General features: G+C 38.3%; 1 protein-coding gene across 2 annotated transcripts in view; it reads left to right on the plus strand.

Annotated features, from left to right (window-relative positions):
- Positions 1–21,150, plus strand: part of Otogl (otogelin like) — a 120,980-nt gene that overhangs the window by 81,893 nt on the left and 17,937 nt on the right. The window contains exons 33-45 of one of the 2 annotated variants that reach the window (XM_005358092.2): positions 925–1,203; positions 3,044–3,161; positions 7,165–7,244; positions 9,088–9,158; positions 11,243–11,246; positions 11,615–11,664; positions 12,578–12,755; positions 13,570–13,712; positions 13,939–13,962; positions 14,053–14,145; positions 16,143–16,332; positions 19,193–19,407; positions 20,783–20,924. In XM_005358092.2, coding sequence (XP_005358149.1) covers positions 925–1,203; positions 3,044–3,161; positions 7,165–7,244; positions 9,088–9,158; positions 11,243–11,246; positions 11,615–11,664; positions 12,578–12,755; positions 13,570–13,712; positions 13,939–13,962; positions 14,053–14,145; positions 16,143–16,332; positions 19,193–19,407; positions 20,783–20,924 — 1,587 coding nt within the window. The remainder of the gene's footprint in view (positions 1–924; positions 1,204–3,043; positions 3,162–7,164; positions 7,245–9,087; positions 9,159–11,242; positions 11,247–11,614; positions 11,665–12,577; positions 12,756–13,569; positions 13,713–13,938; positions 13,963–14,052; positions 14,146–16,142; positions 16,333–19,192; positions 19,408–20,782; positions 20,925–21,150) is intronic. The other variant, XM_026784580.1, reaches the window with a different exon arrangement.

Here is a 21,150-nt window from a genome sequence, read left to right on the forward strand (position 1 = left end):
ATGTCTTGATTTTATAATTTATAGTGACGTCCGCTTTTGAAAGAGACAAATAGCTTTAAAAAATTAACTCAATATCTTAATAAAAAGTGTTTATATGGGTTTTGATCCTACTGCACGTACTGGCTTTGTGGGAGCCTAGGCAGTTTGGATGTTCACCTTACTAGACCTGGAAGGAGGTGGGAGGTCCTTGGACTCCCCACAGAGCAGGGAACCCTGACTGCTCTTCGGGCTGATGAGAGAGGGGGAGTTGACTGGGGGAAGGGGAGAGAAATGGGAGGTGGTGATGGGGAGGAGACAGAATTCTTTAATAAATAATAATAATAATAATAATAAAAGTGTTTATAGCAGGAATCTTACATATATAAGGGACAATTTCAAAGCAAACTGATAAAATGCAATCATACTTATTCAAAACCTGATGACTCATTAGCCATTTTGTCATCTTTGGAGAAATAGATTGCACTATTGAGTAAATAACATTTTCTCAGTGTAGCAAGATCCCTTATAAGGCCCAGTTTTCTTCTAAGACCCCATTGATATCAAAGCACCATTGGTTACACTCTTAGATTAGTATATTTTTTGTTCTCTTACTCTTTTCCATCACACAGGTTAGTGGTTTGCAGGTTTTCTATGTGAGATTATTACAGCTTATGAATATAGATTCGTATTATTTTTGCATAATAGATAAATTCAAAATGAGAAAACCTGTCAGAGATTGGGTTTTGGAGGGTTGGTTCATTGTTATTCACTACACCTAAAGCCTTGCCTTTTCTTTTTGAAATCTCATAATTCATGTTCGATGTGCCTGAGATGGGAATTAATTTTGTGAGGGGATGTGTTTGATTATTTTTAACCTTGCAAATGAACAGCGTGATGCCTGTGTTCCTCCGAGACTCTATGTCATCAAGACACTCTGTTTTACAGCATTGGCTCTGGTTTCCTTGGAATCTGCGGAAAGGCCAAATTACTTTCTCTATGTTCACGACAATGGCACTCTTAGCTTGTTGATGTGGCAGGCAAGCTCGGCGTTTCATCAGAGGGCAACATTTTTCCACCACCAAAGCCTCTGGATTCCTGGTGCCAGTGCATTCGAATTATACAGCAAGAAAGGCTTCTTTATCGTTTTCACGGATTCTAGTGTCAGAGTGTCAAAATACGATGATTCGGAAGAGTTCAAGGAGTCAAGCAGCTTCAGCATAGAAGGTGGGCTTCCCGGGAGCTCCAATGGGCGAGTACAGACATGTGTGCCGTGCAGACCTTGTCAGATGCCCCAATGTTAAGAATCTGATTCTATGAACACACTTATGTGACCCTAACCCTTCTACCTATCAGGCTACTCAGCTAACTGGGCGAAATAATACTGATTTTTATCTACTGTATTAAATGCATGGATATAAATGGCTTAGAATAACGTAACTAATATTATAATTATTTCCCCCAAATATTGCTAATAGTACTTACTAGGCTTTGTCATCAAAACCCACTCACGTCCCATGAAATGGTCTAGTTTTTGGATCTACGTTTTTCATATAACACAGCCTCCTATTAATCTAATTCTTAGACTTGAAGACAGCATTATTTATCTTTGTCTTCTGATTTCAAGAGTGTCTTTATTCGTTAACCCCTGGAAAGTCTCCTTAGTTTTGTAAAAGCCTGGTGTGATTTCCAAGAAAGACTGTTTGCAATCTACAGCTGAGGACATTGCTTTCTGATATGTGGGACTCTGAAGGTTGGGGATAGCCAAGGTTATCTAGGGACATTTCTTTACCCGTTTGGCTCTTGAATAAAAGTACTGACATGCCTGTATACCGTTCTGTAGAATGGTGTGATTATTGTACTTGATTGTATGTAAAGTTGAACCCCGAAGCCTCCATTTCCCCTTTAATCCAAAAGTCTGCTCTACTAGAGTCGGATCTAGCAACCCCACTCAGGGTCTAGCAAAGGACAGTGGATGATGTCATCAGAGACACTGATCACTGGAGGCTTCGTCCGCTGAGAAACTCTACTGGTCTTCTTGATCCTAAAGTCAGTCCTCCTTCAGGACCTATGAACCAGGAACTCGAGCTCAGCTCTGCAAACACAAAGAATCCTCTGAAACAGCCCATTTCCTTCCCACACTTTAGAATTGAAGTCTTCAGGGAGTAGATTCGGGCACAGATTTAAATGATCTCTTATGTAGAGAAAAACTTATGCTGTGCCAGAAGGTCTTCTCCGTGATGTGGGAAAGAGATGTAGTGCCAGAGCTTGTAAGAGAAAAGTCTTTAAACCAAACTATCTAGAACTACAGGACTTATCTTTTTTTTAAATATTTATTTATTTACTTATTTATTATGCATACAATATTCTGTCTGTGTGTATACCTGCAGGCCAGAGAAAGGCAGTAGACCCCATTACAGATGGCTGTGAGCCACCATGTGGTTGCTGGGAATTGAACTCAGGACCTTTGGAAGAGCAGGCAATGCTCTTAACCTCTGAGCCATCTCTCCAGCCCCAGGACTTATCTTTCAATCCCACTGATTTGTTGTTTGTATTCAAGCAGGACTTGCCACGTATGAGAGATGTGCTGAGTTCTGTGGGAAGGACAGTGGTGGGGCACGCTCCCAAGAGTTTTGTCTTGAGATGTGTGTTTGGTCTTACTGTTTTCCTGATTGTTTGGGGCTGGGAAGATGCTAGAATATTATAAGAAAGGCATATTTTATTTCAGATCACAAATGATGTTCCTCAGCCGAGTTGTGCAAGGATAAAATAGAAGTAAAATTTCAGCATAAAGAGTAAAATTCTCAGCTGCGATAATGGGGAAATCACTGAAAGCATAAACATGAGAGAAAGGAGGACGTTTAATTCTTTGGAGGCTAGATCTTCGTTTCGTCGCTCAACCCAAGCACCCAGATCTTCTGATCCCCAGGGAATTTGTAATGCTTTTATCTGACGGAATATTATGATGAGAGAGAGGTCCAACACAACACGGGATCTTATCAGAAGTTATTAGTTTTCAAAATGTATGTGTCAATATGCTTAACTCTCCTTCTTCTTCTTTGCTCAGAAATCCAGGCAGTGGTACCTTACAGGAGGATGTGTGAGTGGAGATACGAACCTTGTGCTACTCCTTGCTTTAAAACGTGCAGCGACCCCGAAGCCCTAGCCTGTGCTTTTCTCCCGCCGTAAGTAACACTGGTGCATAAACCTTTAAATTCTTTGAGGCTGGATCATCTCAGCCAGCAGTCTTGAAGCTGTTCTGGATGTAGAACTCAGAGGAAACTGCAATAGAGATGCTCTAAAACATTGGATCATCTGGGCCATCCACTCCTATTAGATTTTTCAGGGGGGGGTGCTTCCCTGATCAAACCTTATTTTTCTTAACACAGAATGAATCCACAGCCTCTCATTTTCTGTGGAAAGGAAAACAAAAGAAAAAAGTAACATATCTCTTGACTTAAGTTTTGAAGTCAAGTCATTTTAAGAAGATACAGGTTGGATAAATCCGGCAGCATTTATAATCAAATGTCTTTTAGCAGCTCTTGTTCCTTCCTCAGCAGCTAAACAATTTAAAGATGATACAATAACAAACAGATCCAGATTCTCTGTGTATTTTCCATATTTACATGGAAGCCAAGCTGTGGTGAATGGGAGCTGGGAAGGCTATTGCTTCTCTGGAACCCAGGTGGCTAAATTTGGGTCCCAATTCCTAGAGCTGGAATTCCAATCTTAGCTCTGGCCTGGGCTGGTGGCTAAAAAGCCTCAGGTAAAAGTCGGGCACCAAATGTAGCATAATTAATTAAAAACTCAGAGAGGGAATTGAATATCAGAAAAGCAAAGCAGCCAGTTACTGGCTCTTACCTCAACCTCAGTCTGAAATGGAGATCCTGTCTCCAGGAATTTCAGAACGAGACTGTGTCTGAGAGCTGTCTCCTCCCATTCTATAATACTCTCTAGGGCTGGGATTAAAGGCATGCACTGCCTGCTTTCTATGGCAACTAGTGTGGCTACTGGGATTAAGGGTGTGTGTTACCACTGCCTCATCTGTAAGGCTAACCAGTGGGACTGTTTCACTCTCTGATCTTCAGGCAAACGTTATTTATTAAAATATAAATAAAATGCCACTACACATCTGTATGGCTTTTTCTAGGAACTTCAGTTCACAAATGAAAACTGGATAACTCTTGGAAAGTTCAAACCATTTAACTCCATGGAAGACTATTTTGCCCTTTGATGAGATAAGGAAAATATTAAGAAGAGAAATTTACTTCTAATGATATCAAATTTCTTATGACTGAAAATTCTTCATAGGGTCCAGTACCCTGGACATGAGGAAGAGGCAAAATGGAAGCAGGGAGTATAAGCATCTTTCATAAGAAAGGGCAAATGGACCCATAGTGGGAGGGGATATTTTGAGGTCATTTTATACTAAAGACCTAGGAGTGCTTTTGCAAAATTATTATTACTATCAGTACTATGAAATGCTCCAGGCATGTGACTAAGTAAGACCTAAGCCATCTCAGGAATTCTCAGCCTTCACAAAGGAGACAGGCACATAAGCAGGCTCAACAGTTTGGCAAGAGCTAGAGAAGGGACCAAAATCAGCAGAACATTCAGGTGGCATTCTTCAGGGCTGTAGAATGGCTAATCTCATCTCCCCCTTTTTAGAGCAGACTAGCTGAGGCCCAGAGAAGTCAATCACTCAGCTCTCCCTAAGGCACACAGTTTGAAGAGAGAGGGTCTGATCCACTGTGCCCTGTTTACCAAGGGCTATGAGATGAGAGGAATGAGGGACTACTGATTGTTATCTTTAAATTGAAACCTGTGTACGTGCATGCGTGTGTGTGTGTGTGTCTGTGTGTGTGTGTGTGTGTGTGTGTGTGTGTGAAGAAAGAAGTGTTATTACCTTTTGGATCTCTCAGAGTTACAAGTGCTTCTCATCATTCCCCTTCTGTGACCACATGGTAATGATGACCCCTGAAGAGGAAGTGAACAGAAGACATGTGTTTGTCACTAGGAGAAAAGCCAGCTGTAACAGGAAGTGGCATTTAGGTGCCCTTATTCCTTTGGTAGCACAACCAGTGTCCGAGGTGACTGATGCCAGCTCCCCCAATGCCCCCAGTGTGCTTTCTTGAAGGACTTCCCTTTCTGGAGAGGTTGAGGGTTGACTGGAAGACGCAGGACAGCTTCTACTTGCCCAGCTCTCTCTTTTGTGCATAGCCCTTGCTGTCTTGTCCTCTATGCGGAAGTGTCTCTACCAACTCTTGATTGTGCCCGTGGCCCAAGGGGACCCACGCACTAAGCTAGGTTTCAATATGCCCCTGCACCCCTCTTTCAAGAACCCAAATGAATGGTCAGTCATTCATGTCTCAGATGACTTGAGTTTCTGGTACCAAGCAACTGTTAAACATCAAAGTGTTCCCTGAAAATGAAAATGGTTTGTGAGAAATTGTGTCAAGCAGTGTACTGTGGAGCACAAATATAAATTCTTCTTCTTATGTATCTTTTATAGTCATTCCTTTTCACTGAGGTATTCTATCTATTTGCTGGAAGTTGGTCATAATACTAGCTGGATGACAAAGTAAAGAGAAGTCTGTTATATGTGACTATGGAGTTACTGATAAGGGATAAAATAATGGCTTTTGGAAAATGGCTTAAGAGGATAGGTATGAATTTTGTCCTCTACAAAACAATTGTGAAATAATTGAGTTAAATAAAAAAATAGGGATGACCTCATCTAACGATAACCCACTGGCTTTAGCTTGTCAAATTTCCTGTAACTTTAATTTTTCTTCTGCTGCCTGATAAAGTTTCAAATGGGATTATATTGTCAATTAGAATTCCATTCTTCTAGTCCATTGTATGATACAGGCAGCTGAACATGTATAAGCTCTTTGTATTTTAAAAGATGCATTTGTACATGTGGAATCTAAGATATTGCTAACTAACTGTTCCTACTTAAGCCTGTTCGGCAGGAGAAAGCCTTTGACTCACAAACACTGCCCTCTGCTGCTGACCCATCATCGGTTCAAGTTAGTTCATGTTCACCCTGAATGGAAAACTGCACGTCTTTGTCCAACCTATTAATGCCTGAAGCAATTGGAAGTGTTTAGAGATTATTAAAAATATTATTACAGCCTGCTAGTGCATTTGAGAGGCAGATAATCAGGCCTTTTCCTATGAGGATTTGCATTAATTCTCTCTGGCATGTGTGAATCTAATAATTAGACTTGGCTGTACAGGGTGGGTCATAGTTCCTTCCAATAAAGAAACATTGGACTCTGAGCTTCATCTGGGTGACAGGAAAATAGGATTTCACTCAGACTTTGGTCTCACTCCTAGGAAGAGCAGTGACCTACATGCCATCTTTAGGTTTGTGCACCCAGTGCCGAAGCCCAAGGCATCTCGAAAATTTTGAGACTGTCCCTTTACTTCTGTGACTCCTACAAGTAATGGGGTTTCTTATTCAAGCCACATACTTCTTGGGTCTTAAAATTGGTCATTCTCCAACTCATAATTAGATATACTCTCACCTACATCACTGAAGGAATTTGGGTACAAATATTAATTCTGCCAAGAACTCGCACGTCCACTGTTATTCCTCCTTGTCTGTATGAAAAAAAAAAAAACCCTCTTCTGTGAACCACTCCGTTTCTTTCCCTGTGAGATCTCAATTCTCCTTTTAGGGAGGTTAGGGCTGAATAATAGGCAGCGAAAGCCAATGTTGATGTTGTCTGTCCTATAAACCTCCTCAGGACAACAATAGTCAAACTTCATAGTAATCTGCTCAGATATTTTGAATATAGAAGTGAGAGTAGAGTCAGAAAGATGACTCCATGATTAGGTGCGCCTGTAGATTTTAGATAGAATCTGAGTTGGGTTCCTGTTCTTCACAGTGGATATCTTACAACTGTTTCCAGGGTATCTGATACCCTCTTCTGACCTCCGTGAGTATCTGCACACACATGACATTCTCTCTCTCTCTCTCTCTCTCTCTCTCTCTCTCTCTCTCTCTCTCTCACACACACACACACACACACACACACACACACACTTAAAAATAAAGAAGTAAAGTTCTCCCAAGTATCTGATGATGAAGATTTTTTAAGTATACTAAACCTCAGCTGCAAATATTTAATGCGGATTTTTCTATTTACACTTTATTTCATTTATTTTTTTCATTTAAAGGGTTGAAGGATGTTTGCCGCACTGCCCCAAACATATGATCCTGGATGAGGTGACCCTTAAATGTGTTTATCCAGAAGACTGTAAGTATGGACCTTGCTGGATTTACTGTTTAAAATGAAAAGCACAGATAATTTTTTCCTGAGAAAAATAGCTACAGTCAGAAGTTTGAGAAAGACAATAACTTATTTCAATTTCCCCGTCATCGGGCTGTTTTATAACTTCCCAATTATTTTCTAAAACATATCTATGTTGCTTCTCCTATCTCTTTCTTGTGATTTATTTTTGTTAAGACTGGGAGATTTTTGATTTTTATTGAGCTCGACATTTTTCTCTGCACTCCTCCCTGTATCTCCCCTCCCCTACAACCCGCCCCCAAGGTCCCCATGCTCCCAATTTCCTCAGGAGAGCTTGTCTTTTTATAATTTCTACTTCCATGTAGGTTAGATCTATGTATGTCTCTCTTGGTGTCCTCATTATTGTCTAAGTTCTCTGGGATTGTGATTTGTAGGTTGGTTTTCTTTGCTTTATGTTTAAAAACCACTTTTGAGTGAGTACATGTAATAATTGTCTTTCTGTGTCTGGGTTACCTCACTCAAAATGATGTTTTCTAGCTCCATTTTCCTTCAAAATTCAAGCTGTCGTTATTTTTTCTACTGTGTAGTACTCCATTGTGTAAATATACCACATTTTCCTCATCCATTCTTCAATCCAGGGACATTTAGGTTTTTTCCAGGTTCTGGGAATGACAAACAATGCTGCTATAAACACAGTTGAGCGCATGTCCTTGTGGCACGATTGACCATCCTTTGCATATATACCCAAAAGTGGTATTGCTGGTCTTGAGGAAGGTTGTTTCCTAATTTTCTGAGAAATCGCCACACTGACATCCAAAGGGGATGTACCAACTTGCACTCCCACCAGCAATGCAGAAGTGTTCCCCTTTCCCCACAACCTCTCCAGCATAAGTTGTCATCAGTGTTTTTGATCTTGGCCATTCTTACAGGTGTAAGATGGAATCTCAGAGTTGTTTTGATTTGCATTTCTCTGATGACTAAGAATGTTGAACATTTCCTTAAGTGTCTTTCAGCCATTTTAGATTCCTTTGTGGAGAGTTCTCTATTTAGGTCTGTATTCCATCCATTTTTTTTATTGAATTATTTGTTGTTTTGATGACCAATTTCTTGAGTTCTTTGTATGTTTTGGAGATCAGACTCCTGTCTGATGTGGGGTTAGTGAAGATCTTTTCCCATTCTGTAGGCTGTCGTTTTGTCTTGTTGACCATGTCCTTTGCTTTATAGAAGCTTTTCAGTTTCAGGAGTTCCCATTTATTAATTATTTCTCTTAGTGTCTGTGCTACTGGGGTTATATTTAGGAAGTGGTTCCCTGTGCCAATGTGTTCAAGTTCCCACTTTCTCTTCTATAAGGTTCAGTGTGGCTGGGTTTATGTTGAGGTCTTTGATCCATTTGTACTTGAATTTTGTGCATGGTGATAGATATGGGTCTATTTTCATTCTTCTACATGTTGATATGCAGTTATGCCAGCACCATTTATTAAATATGCTTTCTGTTATCCATTTGATATTTTTTGCTTCTTTGTCAAAAATCAGGTGTTCAAAGGTGTGTGAGTTAATATCCGGGTCTTCGCTTCATTTCCATTGGTCCTCCTTTCTGTACTGATGCCAATACCAGGCTGTTTTCAGTACTGTAGCTCTGTAGTAGAGTTTGAAGTCAGGGATTGTGATGCCTCCAATTTTACAGGATTGTTTTGACTATCCTGTTTTTTTTTTTTTTTTTTTTTTTTACTTTTCTTTCTTGTTATTTTTTTCCCTTAAATAGTCCCCTTGAAGGCAAAGAGCTGTATGTTAGGCAAGTCTTCTTTTATGTCAATACAGATTAAAGCAGGGCACCTCTGTTTCTTTGCAGGCATACCACTGATTCCCACAGAACCTGCGTTAGCACCACCAGGTAAGGAGCCATACCCAGGGATTTGGGGAGTGCTACAATTTTAAACAGCAAAATTAGCATCCAGCAATACAAGCCTGAGCCCATTTATCCCAGCTGCTAGTACATGGACTACCAAATTGACAAAAACCCCAGAGGTGACTTTTGTTTTTCTTAAGGGGCTGTGTGTGGATTCTGCAACTGGTCCAACTCTTTCTCCATTTCAGATTATGTAGGTTAGTTACTAAGGCTTCTTCCAAACTTATGGTAGTGGAGTTGGCTTTCAAAAGATGTATATAATCTAGGTTTCCTCTGGAACTTTCCTTGATATTTTGGATTCTGTCCAGACTTCTGAGGAAGTATTTGGGGCTCCTACCCTCATATTCCTCCCTCATTGTGAAACTTGCTCCATGAAATGATTTCATAATTTCACTCATAGAGACTTGCTGAGATTAATATGCTTCTCCTGGGTTGTGATTTACAAACGTTTAGTTTCAGATACTTATATTTGTTTAGCCTCAGTTGAATAATATGCCTGGTTCTCTCTGGGCACTTGGTTAGGGTGGGGATGTTTTAAGCTCATAGCCTCTATCTTATTATAAGTAATTGTTGTAAAAGTATTGCAAAACAAAGAGCACTCCATGTGTATAGCTTCCAACCAAGCACGGATCAAAAGTATTCGGAAAAATATTCCTGCGGGTTAATGACATATAAAATGTTCCTCTTATGTAGTAACATATAAAATATAAACATATAAAATGTTCCTAAAATATAAGCTAAATTATTGTTCATGTAGCTTTTACATTATACTAGGCATAATGAAATTGACAAAGTGATCCTGAAGCATTTGAAAATACAAATATTCTGGAATAGTCAAAATCATCTCCAAAAAGACCCAGGGAATGTGGAGAGTCACATGTCTCAGTTTTAAATGTTCTGTGTTTGTCACGAGATCCCAGCCAGCACAATTCTACAGTCAGATACTGCTGGTAACCCCCGGGATGAATTTAACATCATTGAAAGCAACATTGACCTGGAAACAATGTGTCATTTGCGTTGAAAAACATGCAACCACCAGTTACTAGATTCCTTTCTGATCTTGTGTTGTGACTAAATGAGAAATTGATACGATTTTACTTCAAAAACGACATTTAAGTCTTTATTAAACCTCACTCTCTGCATGAGTCAACATCTAGACATATGATAACATGAACACTGTTTATATGATCAATGAGTGGAATTTTAACTGTTCCTCAAGTTAAAGACTATAAAATAGGACACAGGTAAGGTTTAACTGCAGTATTCACTAAAATTGTATAAGTTATCTTGTAGATTATGATAGACTGAAAATTTCTCTTAAAAAATGTGTATGTCTTCATCTCCTATTGGTCTGTGTGTGGTATTTCATGGCAAATGGACTTAACTGATGTGAAGTGGTTGATTGATTTGTGACTGGACTTTGACCTAGGAGTCTTGGCCTGAATTATCCACATGGGTCCAATGTAGTCACCAGGTCAGGAAAAAGATGTGACAGCAGACACAGGAGAGAGAGGGAGAGAGAGAAAGACAGAGTGACAGAGGCAGAGAGAGAGAGAGAGAGAGAGAGAGAGAGAGAGAGAGAGAGAGAGAGAGAGAGAGAAGGGAACATGAGCCAAGGACCCCAGGTAATCTGGAAAGGCCAAGGAAACAGTCTCCCCTAGAGCTCACAGAAGAAAGCTATACCCATGCATTGATTTTGGCAATCTCATTTCTAAAGCTGCAATAGTATAAATTGCTGATATTTTAAGCTTCTAAAATTTGTGATAATTTGTAACAGCAATGGGAACCACTGTGCAGTCTTTTTAAATCCTGTAAATGATAAATTACATTTCCAGCTAGGGAAGACTCCAGCCACTTGCCTTGGCCGTCCTGTTGTTCCTCAGACCGACTATTTTAGGCACGATGTCAGTACCGATCGAGAATGTTAGAAAGTGTCTTGCAGATAAGCCTGTTGAGCCTGTGTATTGGTCTCTCCATCACATTCACACTGGGTTGCCACATGGTCCTACAGAGCATCATCTGTTCTGCCTGAAAAGAGACTAAGCTGGAGGTTGACAAGTGAAAGGGACTAGATTCACAATTTAACATTAAAACCCAGTGGGGTTTTGTAGCTCCCGAGGGGTATTCAGTGATTCCCTTGATATTTTTATCTGTTCAGATAGTTTTGCTACATCATCCTATCAATGAGACTGTTTATAAAAACATCACTAAGTGCTGGTATTCTAGAATCAGGAATCCTGAGTTAGAATTTGCCCATGCTATTTACCAGATTTTTCAATGGCTTCGTTTCTACATCTGCAAAATTACAAAGTTATTTTTATTCTATCTAGTTTGCATGATACCTGGAAGGAATAAGTGAAATAGACAATGTAAAATTTCTAAGCACAGTTTTGAAAATCACATTTAGCATCCTTTCATGGTCGCTCCCACCCCACTTACAGGGACATGTTTTTACTTCTTGTAGATGAAGACATGGTTACTCCGTCAGATGTGACTCCAACAACAGGTTTGGAATGTGAGGTATGGCTGTGTGTTTCTTTCAGCTGCTCATTGTTTCTATAGCACTTACACTAGTCTGTGTATCATTGTACAAACACTAACTCCCTTTGGCACAGTATCCAGTTAATTGCTAAAAGAGAAACAGGATGCATGTTTGTAACTGTAATTTCATTGTATGTGTGTATTGTGTGTGTGTGTGTGTGTATTGTGTGTGTGTGTGTGTTTGTGTGATGTTTGGGCATGCATGCTCACATATGTGTATCATGTTAAAGCCAGAGGACAACTTTAGGTGTTGGTCCTCGGGACTCATCCACCTTATTTTTTGACAGAGTTTCTCAAAGACCTGGATCTATGTCGAGTAAGATGTTCTGGTTGAACAATGAGCCCAGGCATCTACTGTCTCTGTCTTTGCAGCTCTGAGTTTACAAGCGTGCACCTCCTACATGACAGGCTTTTTAGCAGGAGTTCTAGAGCCTGAAGTCAAGATTTATGCTTGAAAAAAAAGCACTTTACTTATTATTGCATCTCTATGATACACAATTGTGCTCTCTTAACTAGTTCAGATAATTCTTATTAATTGATTTCTGATGGCAGTAACAAAAACAAAGTCATGGTTAAGTAAGAACTTAAGAAAATTTCCTTGATAATTTGTCCTATTGTAGTTTGGATGTTTGTTTGAAAAAAGAAAAAAACTCTTGCCTAAATGTCTGATACTTCTGATCTCAAGTCAGTGTTAATGTAAATCTTAAGTATATATTGATTATTACAGAGATGGTCTGACAACAAAAGTTGGAGCGAATTCTGAATTATATTTCAAAAGGTTTTTGTTAATTGCGTGTCTACTTATGAGAACAATGTCAATGCGAAATTTAAACTCCAATGAAAGCATTAGTTGAGCTTGCGAACTTAACTGGTTTTGCTCTTCTGTTCTCAGCCTCAACAGTTTGATCCTGTTTACAACTGTAGCCAGTACATCTGCCTTAATATGGAATGGACCTTTTACAACTGGTCGCTGAACTGCCCAAAGGACTTGGAAATGCCAGATTGTGGATTCCGGGGGTGGCCTGTTCAAGTGAACAGTGATATATGCTGTCCCGAGTGGGAATGTCCCTGTGAGTTTGTGTTTCTCATACAGTGAACAGTGTCTCTGAATCAGAGAACAGTGTTGAGGTTTTTTGTTTTGTTTTGTGTTTTGTTGTTTGTTTTGAGATTATCTTGTCAATACACACACACACACACAGAAACACCCCCCCCTTTTCCCCATATACCTCAAGTATATTTTAATGAGGTGTTTAAAAAAATATTTCCTCATTTAGAACTGAGTACATTAAAACAGATTCAGAAAACTTGAAGGAAACAAGGCAGATCCTTGTATGAACAGAATGGATCTTGTAATTGACTGTGATCCTGCTTTCCTGCCTATAGCAGGTATTAGCATCTCAGGAACTTGTTACGGCAGAGTGCTTGATCCCATCCCTAGATTTTCTTGTCCTTGGAGTAGGTCTGGGTAATTTGTGTTTAAAAATGTATTTTAAAGCAATTTTATGCACACTTTTATGTGCTTTGGTTAAAAGTCTCCCTCATTATTTTCTCTTATCTTCCTCTCCACACAGAGATTTAAGCTACAAGAAGAGGAAGTTATATTTCCCAGTAAGGAAGGTGGCCACTTGTACATTGTCCGCACCCATGGAAATAATCCCCATCCATGATCACACAACAAATCCCAGTTAAGTGCGATGGGACACACACACATACACACACACACACACACACACACACACACACACACAAACACACACACACACCCCAAAATACAACATGAGAGTAGCAGGGAAGTTGGAAAGAAGGTATATTTTTAAAAGAAAAATTAGTTCTAAAATTCAAATAGTAATTTAAAAACTTCCACTCCGCACGGTTTTGTCCTAGGTCGGTGCTCCATGTTGTCAGAGCTGAGCATCATCACATTTGATGGAAACAGTGCTGCCCTGTCCAGCAAGGCTTCTTACATCCTAGTAAGAATCCCAGGGGAAATTGTAGTTGTTCACATTGAAAAATGTTCCACGAATCAGGTAGGTTATCACCCATCTTGTGGCCATTTCTTCCTAAATCTGTAGCTCATGGTAACATCCTGGATTCCACAGTGATGAAATACTAAACGAGACTGATCTCTTAGTATTGAAACAAAGGAAGTTTTCATGGAAAAGTATTTGTCATAGATTTATAATATTACTCTGATGGTTTTGAAGGATAATCAATGCATTTATTTTAAATGCGTGTCTTTCTTTATTCCCCCAGAATGGAAATGCCCTTAAAAAGCCAGTGAGTATCTATGAATAATTTTGTAAGCTCCTTTTGCCTGTCACTAACACTCTTTAACATCATAACACTTTAATTTGTTTCCAAATGAAGGCATCTTTTGGAAGAATCTCAGGACTTTGTTTTAAGAAGCTAAATGTGACAATATCTACACACAAAATACTTATCAACAGAGCAGCAAGAAAGGTAAGAGCATGCAATTAAGATATGTTCTCACATGGGATTAGAGGAGGAAATTATGCAAAATAATCATCTTCACAAAAGGAGGAATTAGATATGTGTGTATTTTTTTTTTTTGTTGCTGTCATGGAAAAGCATTTTTTTTTTTTTTTGTCATGGAAAGTTAAAAGATGTGTTTCTTAGTTTGGTACTTTCCCTCCATCTATGTGAAGGCATTTCAAATAGTTACCCTCCATGGGACCGATGGAGGGCCACATTACACCTGCTGCGTACTCTCAGATGATGTGTGAGCCACCAAACTTCATCTTCCAGAGCTAAGATTCATGTTTCAAGTCAGGTGAAGGAAAGGATGTGGAGAGGAAGGAGGACAGTGTAGAAAACAGCAGTAGCAAGCACATATCAGGGAAGAGCCCCAGCAGAAAGGCAGACTGATGGCTTGTTCAAGAGTGTTGACCCCACTCTATTTTAATGAATAAGTACTAACTTAAAAAATAAAAATAACATATTCAAGTTTATTCTAATAACATAAACAAAGCAATGAAATGCTTGAAAGGAGTTGAGTGATTTTATAGGAAAAGATATAATCTGAGGAATCTGTTTAGCATGTAAAATTGAATTGTCCTGAATAAATTGGAGCATGGGGACCTTGAGAGAGGATTGAAGAGGAGGGGAGAGACAGGGAGGGGAGCAGAGAAAAATGTAGAGCTCAATAAAAATCAATAAAAACAACTTAAACAAACTGACTTGTCAGATGAATACATCATTTAGATCTAAATGGCTCAATCTAAAAAATAAGGAAAAACGTACAAAGGTTTTGCTTTAAATGGATGGCCCACTATCTTGCTTTCTAGACATAATTACTGCATTGCCACAATTCCCTAGATTCTGTGATGTAATTAATATTAAAATGAATATAAAATAAGATAGTAAAAGAGTTTAACTAAGTAAAACTTAAAATATGCAAGTATGGTAATTTTTAGATGATAGCCCTTACATTTTTTATTTTGATAGAAGTTGATAGAGTATATAGTAAATAGCCTCAAATATAGTAAATACTATTATTTTGAGCATTTGGATAGAGGGGATTATTATTTTTTTCCTCAGTTGAACTTATTCCTGGACAATTGCTGGTCATTTGTTAAATTAATATCCAGCTATTAACAATATTATTTGAGACGATACAGCACTGATACTAATATGAATTAACCTGCAGTTGTGTGGCTTTTGTATTATTGTCCGGTGATTGAAAAATAGGAGGTATGGGGATTAAAATTATGAGCGATATATCAGAGAAATACAGAAAGGAAGTGATATACTCATAGAGGGGGTCAAACAGGCCTATGTGGAGGAGATGAATCCTGAGGTCTTAAAGAATGGAAAGAAAGCAGGGAGTAGAAGAGGCAACAAGATTAGGGTCCAAAGATGGAGACCCAGAAGATTGCTGAGAGAGTTAACTACCAAAAGTGCTGTTACTTATAGCTCATGGTTCTATATCATGGTAATGACCTCAAATCACTGTTTTTTTTTAAAGTATAATCTCCGTGGGCTGTCTATATTAAAATATCAAGTAGACATGCTGAAAATTAAGTCCAGAATCTCAACAAAACCAAAAAAGCAGAATCCCTGAGATTCTTAATCTTTGTTAAGTTTGAAAGATGATTCTTCTGAACATTATTACTCTTGAATCTTGGGCTAGAAGAAAAAGGATCTCTGTCTTAAATTAATACTAGTAAATAATGGTCTGGTCATCATGTTGAGGGAATCAGACTAAAGAAAATACGTGAAACAAATTTACTTCTCAGGAAGAGTAAAATACAAAGAGAGAATACTGAATATATCAAGGCATAGCAAAGGGTCAACAAGAAGACTAGAAGTTCTCAGAAGATGTAGGGTGGCAGAGAAGTAAACTTTTACACACTAAAAAACCCTATATTATATAAAAGGCTAATTTTATTTTCTATATTTTAAGAAATCTCCTAAGGGCTATCTGTATGTTATTCTAGGTAGATGTGGATTCTATTGTCGTACCTTTGCCCTTTTCAAGTCAAGAGCTGTTCATAGAAGATTCTGGCACCATGTATGTGATTAATACTCCTGCCGGGTTAGTCATAAAGTGGGCTCACCTTACAGGAATCATAGACATTCACTTCGGACCCCAGTTTAACTTGTCGTCCTATACAGAAGGACTCTGTGGTGAGTTCTGATGTTGACATCTCTTGTTTTCTTATGTGTTTTCCTTTTTACATTACATTGTTTTGGACACCCATGGCCCACTTTGCAAATTGAGATGTGATGGTCATGCTCAATGATGCATGAGAGTACTTTAGGAATCAGTGACGTCCAACAAAGGCTAATGAAGTAAGGAAAAGTATTTCAAGTTAGATAATTCAATTTAAATGCACATTTGTTATATCTTATTACATATGTGTTAGTCATCTTTACAGAACATTCTTAAGTTTTTAAGTATATTTTAATTCACTTAATTTTAGCTGGCATTAATATATTGGTCCCAGAGTTATCTTAATTTATGTGATTAAAACACAATGTATAAAGATAAAAAGGTTTTATGTATTTTTTCTTTCTTACATTTGAATGTCTGAAAATGGGAAAAACATAAGCCGTTTGGAAGAGTTTAGTGTTCTGAATATTTATGCCAGTTTTATCATAAAATGTATGCTTCATGTTCATCATTATGCCTAGACTTAATTTTATAATATTCAACACACACACATGAAATTATAAGTCAAACTAGACATATCTGCAGCCATATAGCAAAAGTTAGAAATTACTAGATCTGTTGTGTCTTAGAAAGTACAGTATAAGGGCCCTTTCACAATGTGATCTAAACACAATATTACATTTTTTGGAACTGAATTTTATATTAATATTTTGTTAAATATGGTTTATATATTTCTTCACCTACCAAGAATATTTAACATTAAACGTAGCAGAAACTTCTGTGATGATTTAAGATTATCATTCTCAAAATAGTTATTATTGAGTGTAAATAATAATTCATTATTTTTTGAGTAATAAACCCAACTTTGGGAATTCATAATCATTCCTAGGATCTATCTCTTCTATATAGTATGGTTTTTTTATTTGATTTTCATGATATTTTGCTCTTGTGAAGCCAGTCATTTGGCTAACTAGATTCTAAATAAACAGTGTAGGTCAGAGACTAGGGTTACCTTTGTGCTAGTCACAGATCACTGCCTAAGTACATAATTACTGTGGTAGATATATGGTTAATTAAAGTGATGTCTGTGTTTCATCAAGGCTGCTAGTCTGAGTGCTGGCTGAAGAAACTAGTCAAAAAGAGTGAGGCCCAAATTGAGAGGGTGCCAGATGGAATGCCATTATTATATTTTTTATTTTTAAAAATTTTTTATTTAAAAGTTTTTTTTTTCATTTTACATGCCAATCAGTACCCCCTCCCTCCCCTCCTCCTGCTCCTTCCTACCTTTTCCTCACCCAATCTCCCATTCACTCCTCAGAAAGTGTAAGACCTCCCATGGGGAGTCAACTAAGTCTGGAATACCAAGTTGAGGCAGGACCAAGCCCCTAGTATCACAGTTGAGCAAGGTATATCAGTCCATAGGAAGTGGACTCCAAAAAGCCAGTTCATCCTGGTCCCACTGCCATTATTGGCATCAAATTCTTCATAGTATTGCGAACCCCTTGCATGGTGGTTAGAATGAAAACATTTTTGAAAATGCATTTAAAGCTAACACATAGTTTTGCTATTACTTCTCATTATAACAGTTTAGATGTAAAGAACAGAGACTACTTTGATGTATGAAGTTATCTAGAGAATCTGACAGACTTTACTCTTACTGGTATTCCTGTCTTGGGATTATAGTTTGATGCTTAAAGAAAATGTTTAATTCACATGTTTTATGGAATAAAGTCCCGAGAATTAAGAAAAATGACAGTTTAAATTAGGGTGGGATTTGGGTGAGGTTTGATTAGGGCCCTGGGGACATTTCTCTATGCTATTTTTGGCTCTAAACTCCACTGTTGAATAGTAAACTAATTTGTCTGGCTTTTCTCAAAGAAGCACAAAACTAGAGCACACCAACAAGTCTGAATACTTTGAAAAAATAGTATCTCTCACCACCAATCCTAGTTCATACACTGACAGTGATATCCTAATAGTGAATAAATCTTTGTTCCTCAGGTGACTGCCATCAATTGCCTGATTTTGTCTGGATTGTTATGATCTGTAATTTATAATTTGCTAGATTATACCATTTAGTTTCTTTCCTCATTGCTGTTATATGATATCCCAACAAAAGTAATTTAAGGGAAAGTATTTATTCTGATTCACAGTTGAAAAATATGGTAGGTATCCCATGGCAGGGAAATCAGGACAGCAGAAGCTTGAAGCAATAGGCTGTGTTATACTCACAATCAGGAAGCAGAGAACCATGAATGTTTATCTTTGTTTGTTCTTTCTATTAAGTCTAAAACCCAAGACCTGGGACTCGTGCCTCCCACTTTTCATGTGGATCTTTCTACTTCAGTAAACCCAGCCCACATATTTCCTCACAGACATGCACAAAGGCTAGATAATCCCTCAAAGGTCTGTCCATAGAGTGATTCATAGATAATTCTACATTCGCTCAAGTCAATAGTTAGCACTAATCATTATAATGACCCGTTCCTGGAGTTATGTCATAAACTACATAATGGAATAGAAACAACTGTTAAAAAAACTTTATTATGTTTAGACCAGATTTTGCTTATAGAATGGAAGACTGGAATTCATTCATAAAACATTTGCTGTTCTAGAAAGTATTTAATTTCATTTTAATTGGATACTGTAGAAGCAAAATATTCATATACATGATTTCCTTCATATTCACTTAACATATATATTTAATAAAAAAGACATAATTTTAAAGTTTCTATCAATGCCAAATTTAAGGGATAACCAATTCAGATGCTTATAATTTCATTCAGATCAAGTTGTTTAAAACCAAGTATTAAAGCCAATTGAGTTGGTGATAATGAAGGTTTTTGCCATCTAAAAGCTGCGTGTGCTTTCAAGGAATTTGCAATGACAACCCAGACGATGACCTCAGGATGCAGAATGGCACCATTATTACCAACATGGAAGACATAGAATTATTCATCGGAAGTTGGGAAATTGAGAAATCATTTGAAGTCACAATGAGAAGACCCGTTAGGAATTGTACTGAACATGATTGCAGCCGTTGCATCGAGTTATTGAACAGAGACGTTTTCATTCCGTGCCATGACAAAGTAAGTTAAGAGTAGCCAGCAATGAGCAATTGCATTCGAGTTTCTGAGAGAATGAGAAGCCCTAAGCTTCCGTTCCTGCTACGGCATTCTACTGAGAATAGCTTCTCTCTGGTTCTTCTGTCTGTACGTTTGAAGTTCAGAGATGTTTAATCTTCATAAACTTATAGAGACAGGAAGGACAATTGTAGTTTTTTCCTCCTATGCTTTGTTAGAATTGTATAACTTTCAGGGAAATGGAATTTTCCCTGAATAAATTCCTCTAGCTGAAATAGATCAATGGTACTTGATAACCTTGTGTAAGAATTAAGACAGTGAAGTTTTAATCGATTCCTATGATGCTATCCTCTAGTGTGAATAACACAGCCATCACTTGATCAACTTGATTGATTTTTGTGTGCTCTTGTTTCCTCAGTTTATGAACTCCCTCTCCTCACTCTCTTGCTTTCTTAGTTTATGTGATTAGTAAATAGTTTCAGAGATCCGTGTTGATAAAAAAAAAATTCTTGTTAAAGTGAAAAGGACAAACTAGTACAAAATTTCGTAAGCCATTTACACTAGCATGTATAGGAACTGTGCTAGAATTCTGTGAGGCACAGATAAGGTCCTCACTGTGCCTCTAGTTTAAAAGAAGGGGAACCTGTGAAGTGATAGTCACAATACATGGTATGGAGATACATATGAGTTCGGCTTTAGGAAAGCCTTCAGGAAGATTCACACATCTGAGCCATCTAAAACCACATATTGCCAAAAGAAAAGGAGGGGGGAGAGAGAAAGATCTCGACACTGAAAGCAATGTGGATAAGAGAATATTTGGTACAAAAGTCCATGCAAGGAGAATACTGAGACATTTTGGTGCAGTCCATACAGGTGAAGGGCAGTCTAGGGAGAAGAACGAGTAAGTTATAGTTCAGAAGAAACCCATGTGGATGACCGTGCTAGGCAGACAAGCATACTCTACAGTCATATTTTAAATGCATGCACATGAAAGTGAACACTCATGCACTTTCTTGTTATTTAAATCTGTTTTAAAGCATCATCAATTCTTTCCTTTCTAAATTCTTTTTTTGGGGGTGTGTGGCAAAAATGGTTTTGAAAAATTGAGGTTTAAGAGAAACTTTGATGACATTAATTTACTACTCTGAATATTTTAACTTCGTTGAAGTCGGGTCCCACTCTGCAGCTCTGGCTAACCTGAACTTGCTGAGTCGATCAGGCTGGTATCAAACGCGTCAATCTTCCTGCCTCTGCACTCCATGTGCTGGCACAAAAGGAATGTTCTGACCTGATTTTTCAAATGGTTTTGGGTTCGCTCATGGCTTTTGGGGAAGTTAAACATGACAGATTTTTTTTTTTATATGGTAAAATGCATCTCTAGGTCTCACCATTGGACTTTTGTGAAAAGATGTGGATCAACTACACCTATCTCTGGAGCTATGAGTGCGATGCAATCTCTGCATATGCGGCTCTGTGCAACAATTTTGATATCTGCATTCGGTGGAGGACACCCGACTATTGCCGTGAGTGACCGCTAGCACAGTGATGTCTTCTAACCATTCTAGAACATCCTCCTCTTCCCAGTCCTTTCTCCATTTACTTTGAGTCACAGAATGACTTAGGAAGTCGAACGTGATTGGAGAATGAAAACAAATGTCGCCGTGCAAGAGTTGTCACTGAGGGCCTGCAGAGATGGCTCAGTGGTTAAGAGCATTGCCTGCTCTTCCAAAGGTCCTGAGTTCAATTCCC

This window comes from Microtus ochrogaster, chromosome 24 (assembly GCF_000317375.1).
Source record: "Microtus ochrogaster isolate Prairie Vole_2 chromosome 24, MicOch1.0, whole genome shotgun sequence".
NCBI classification, from domain to species: Eukaryota; Metazoa; Chordata; class Mammalia; order Rodentia; family Cricetidae; genus Microtus; species Microtus ochrogaster.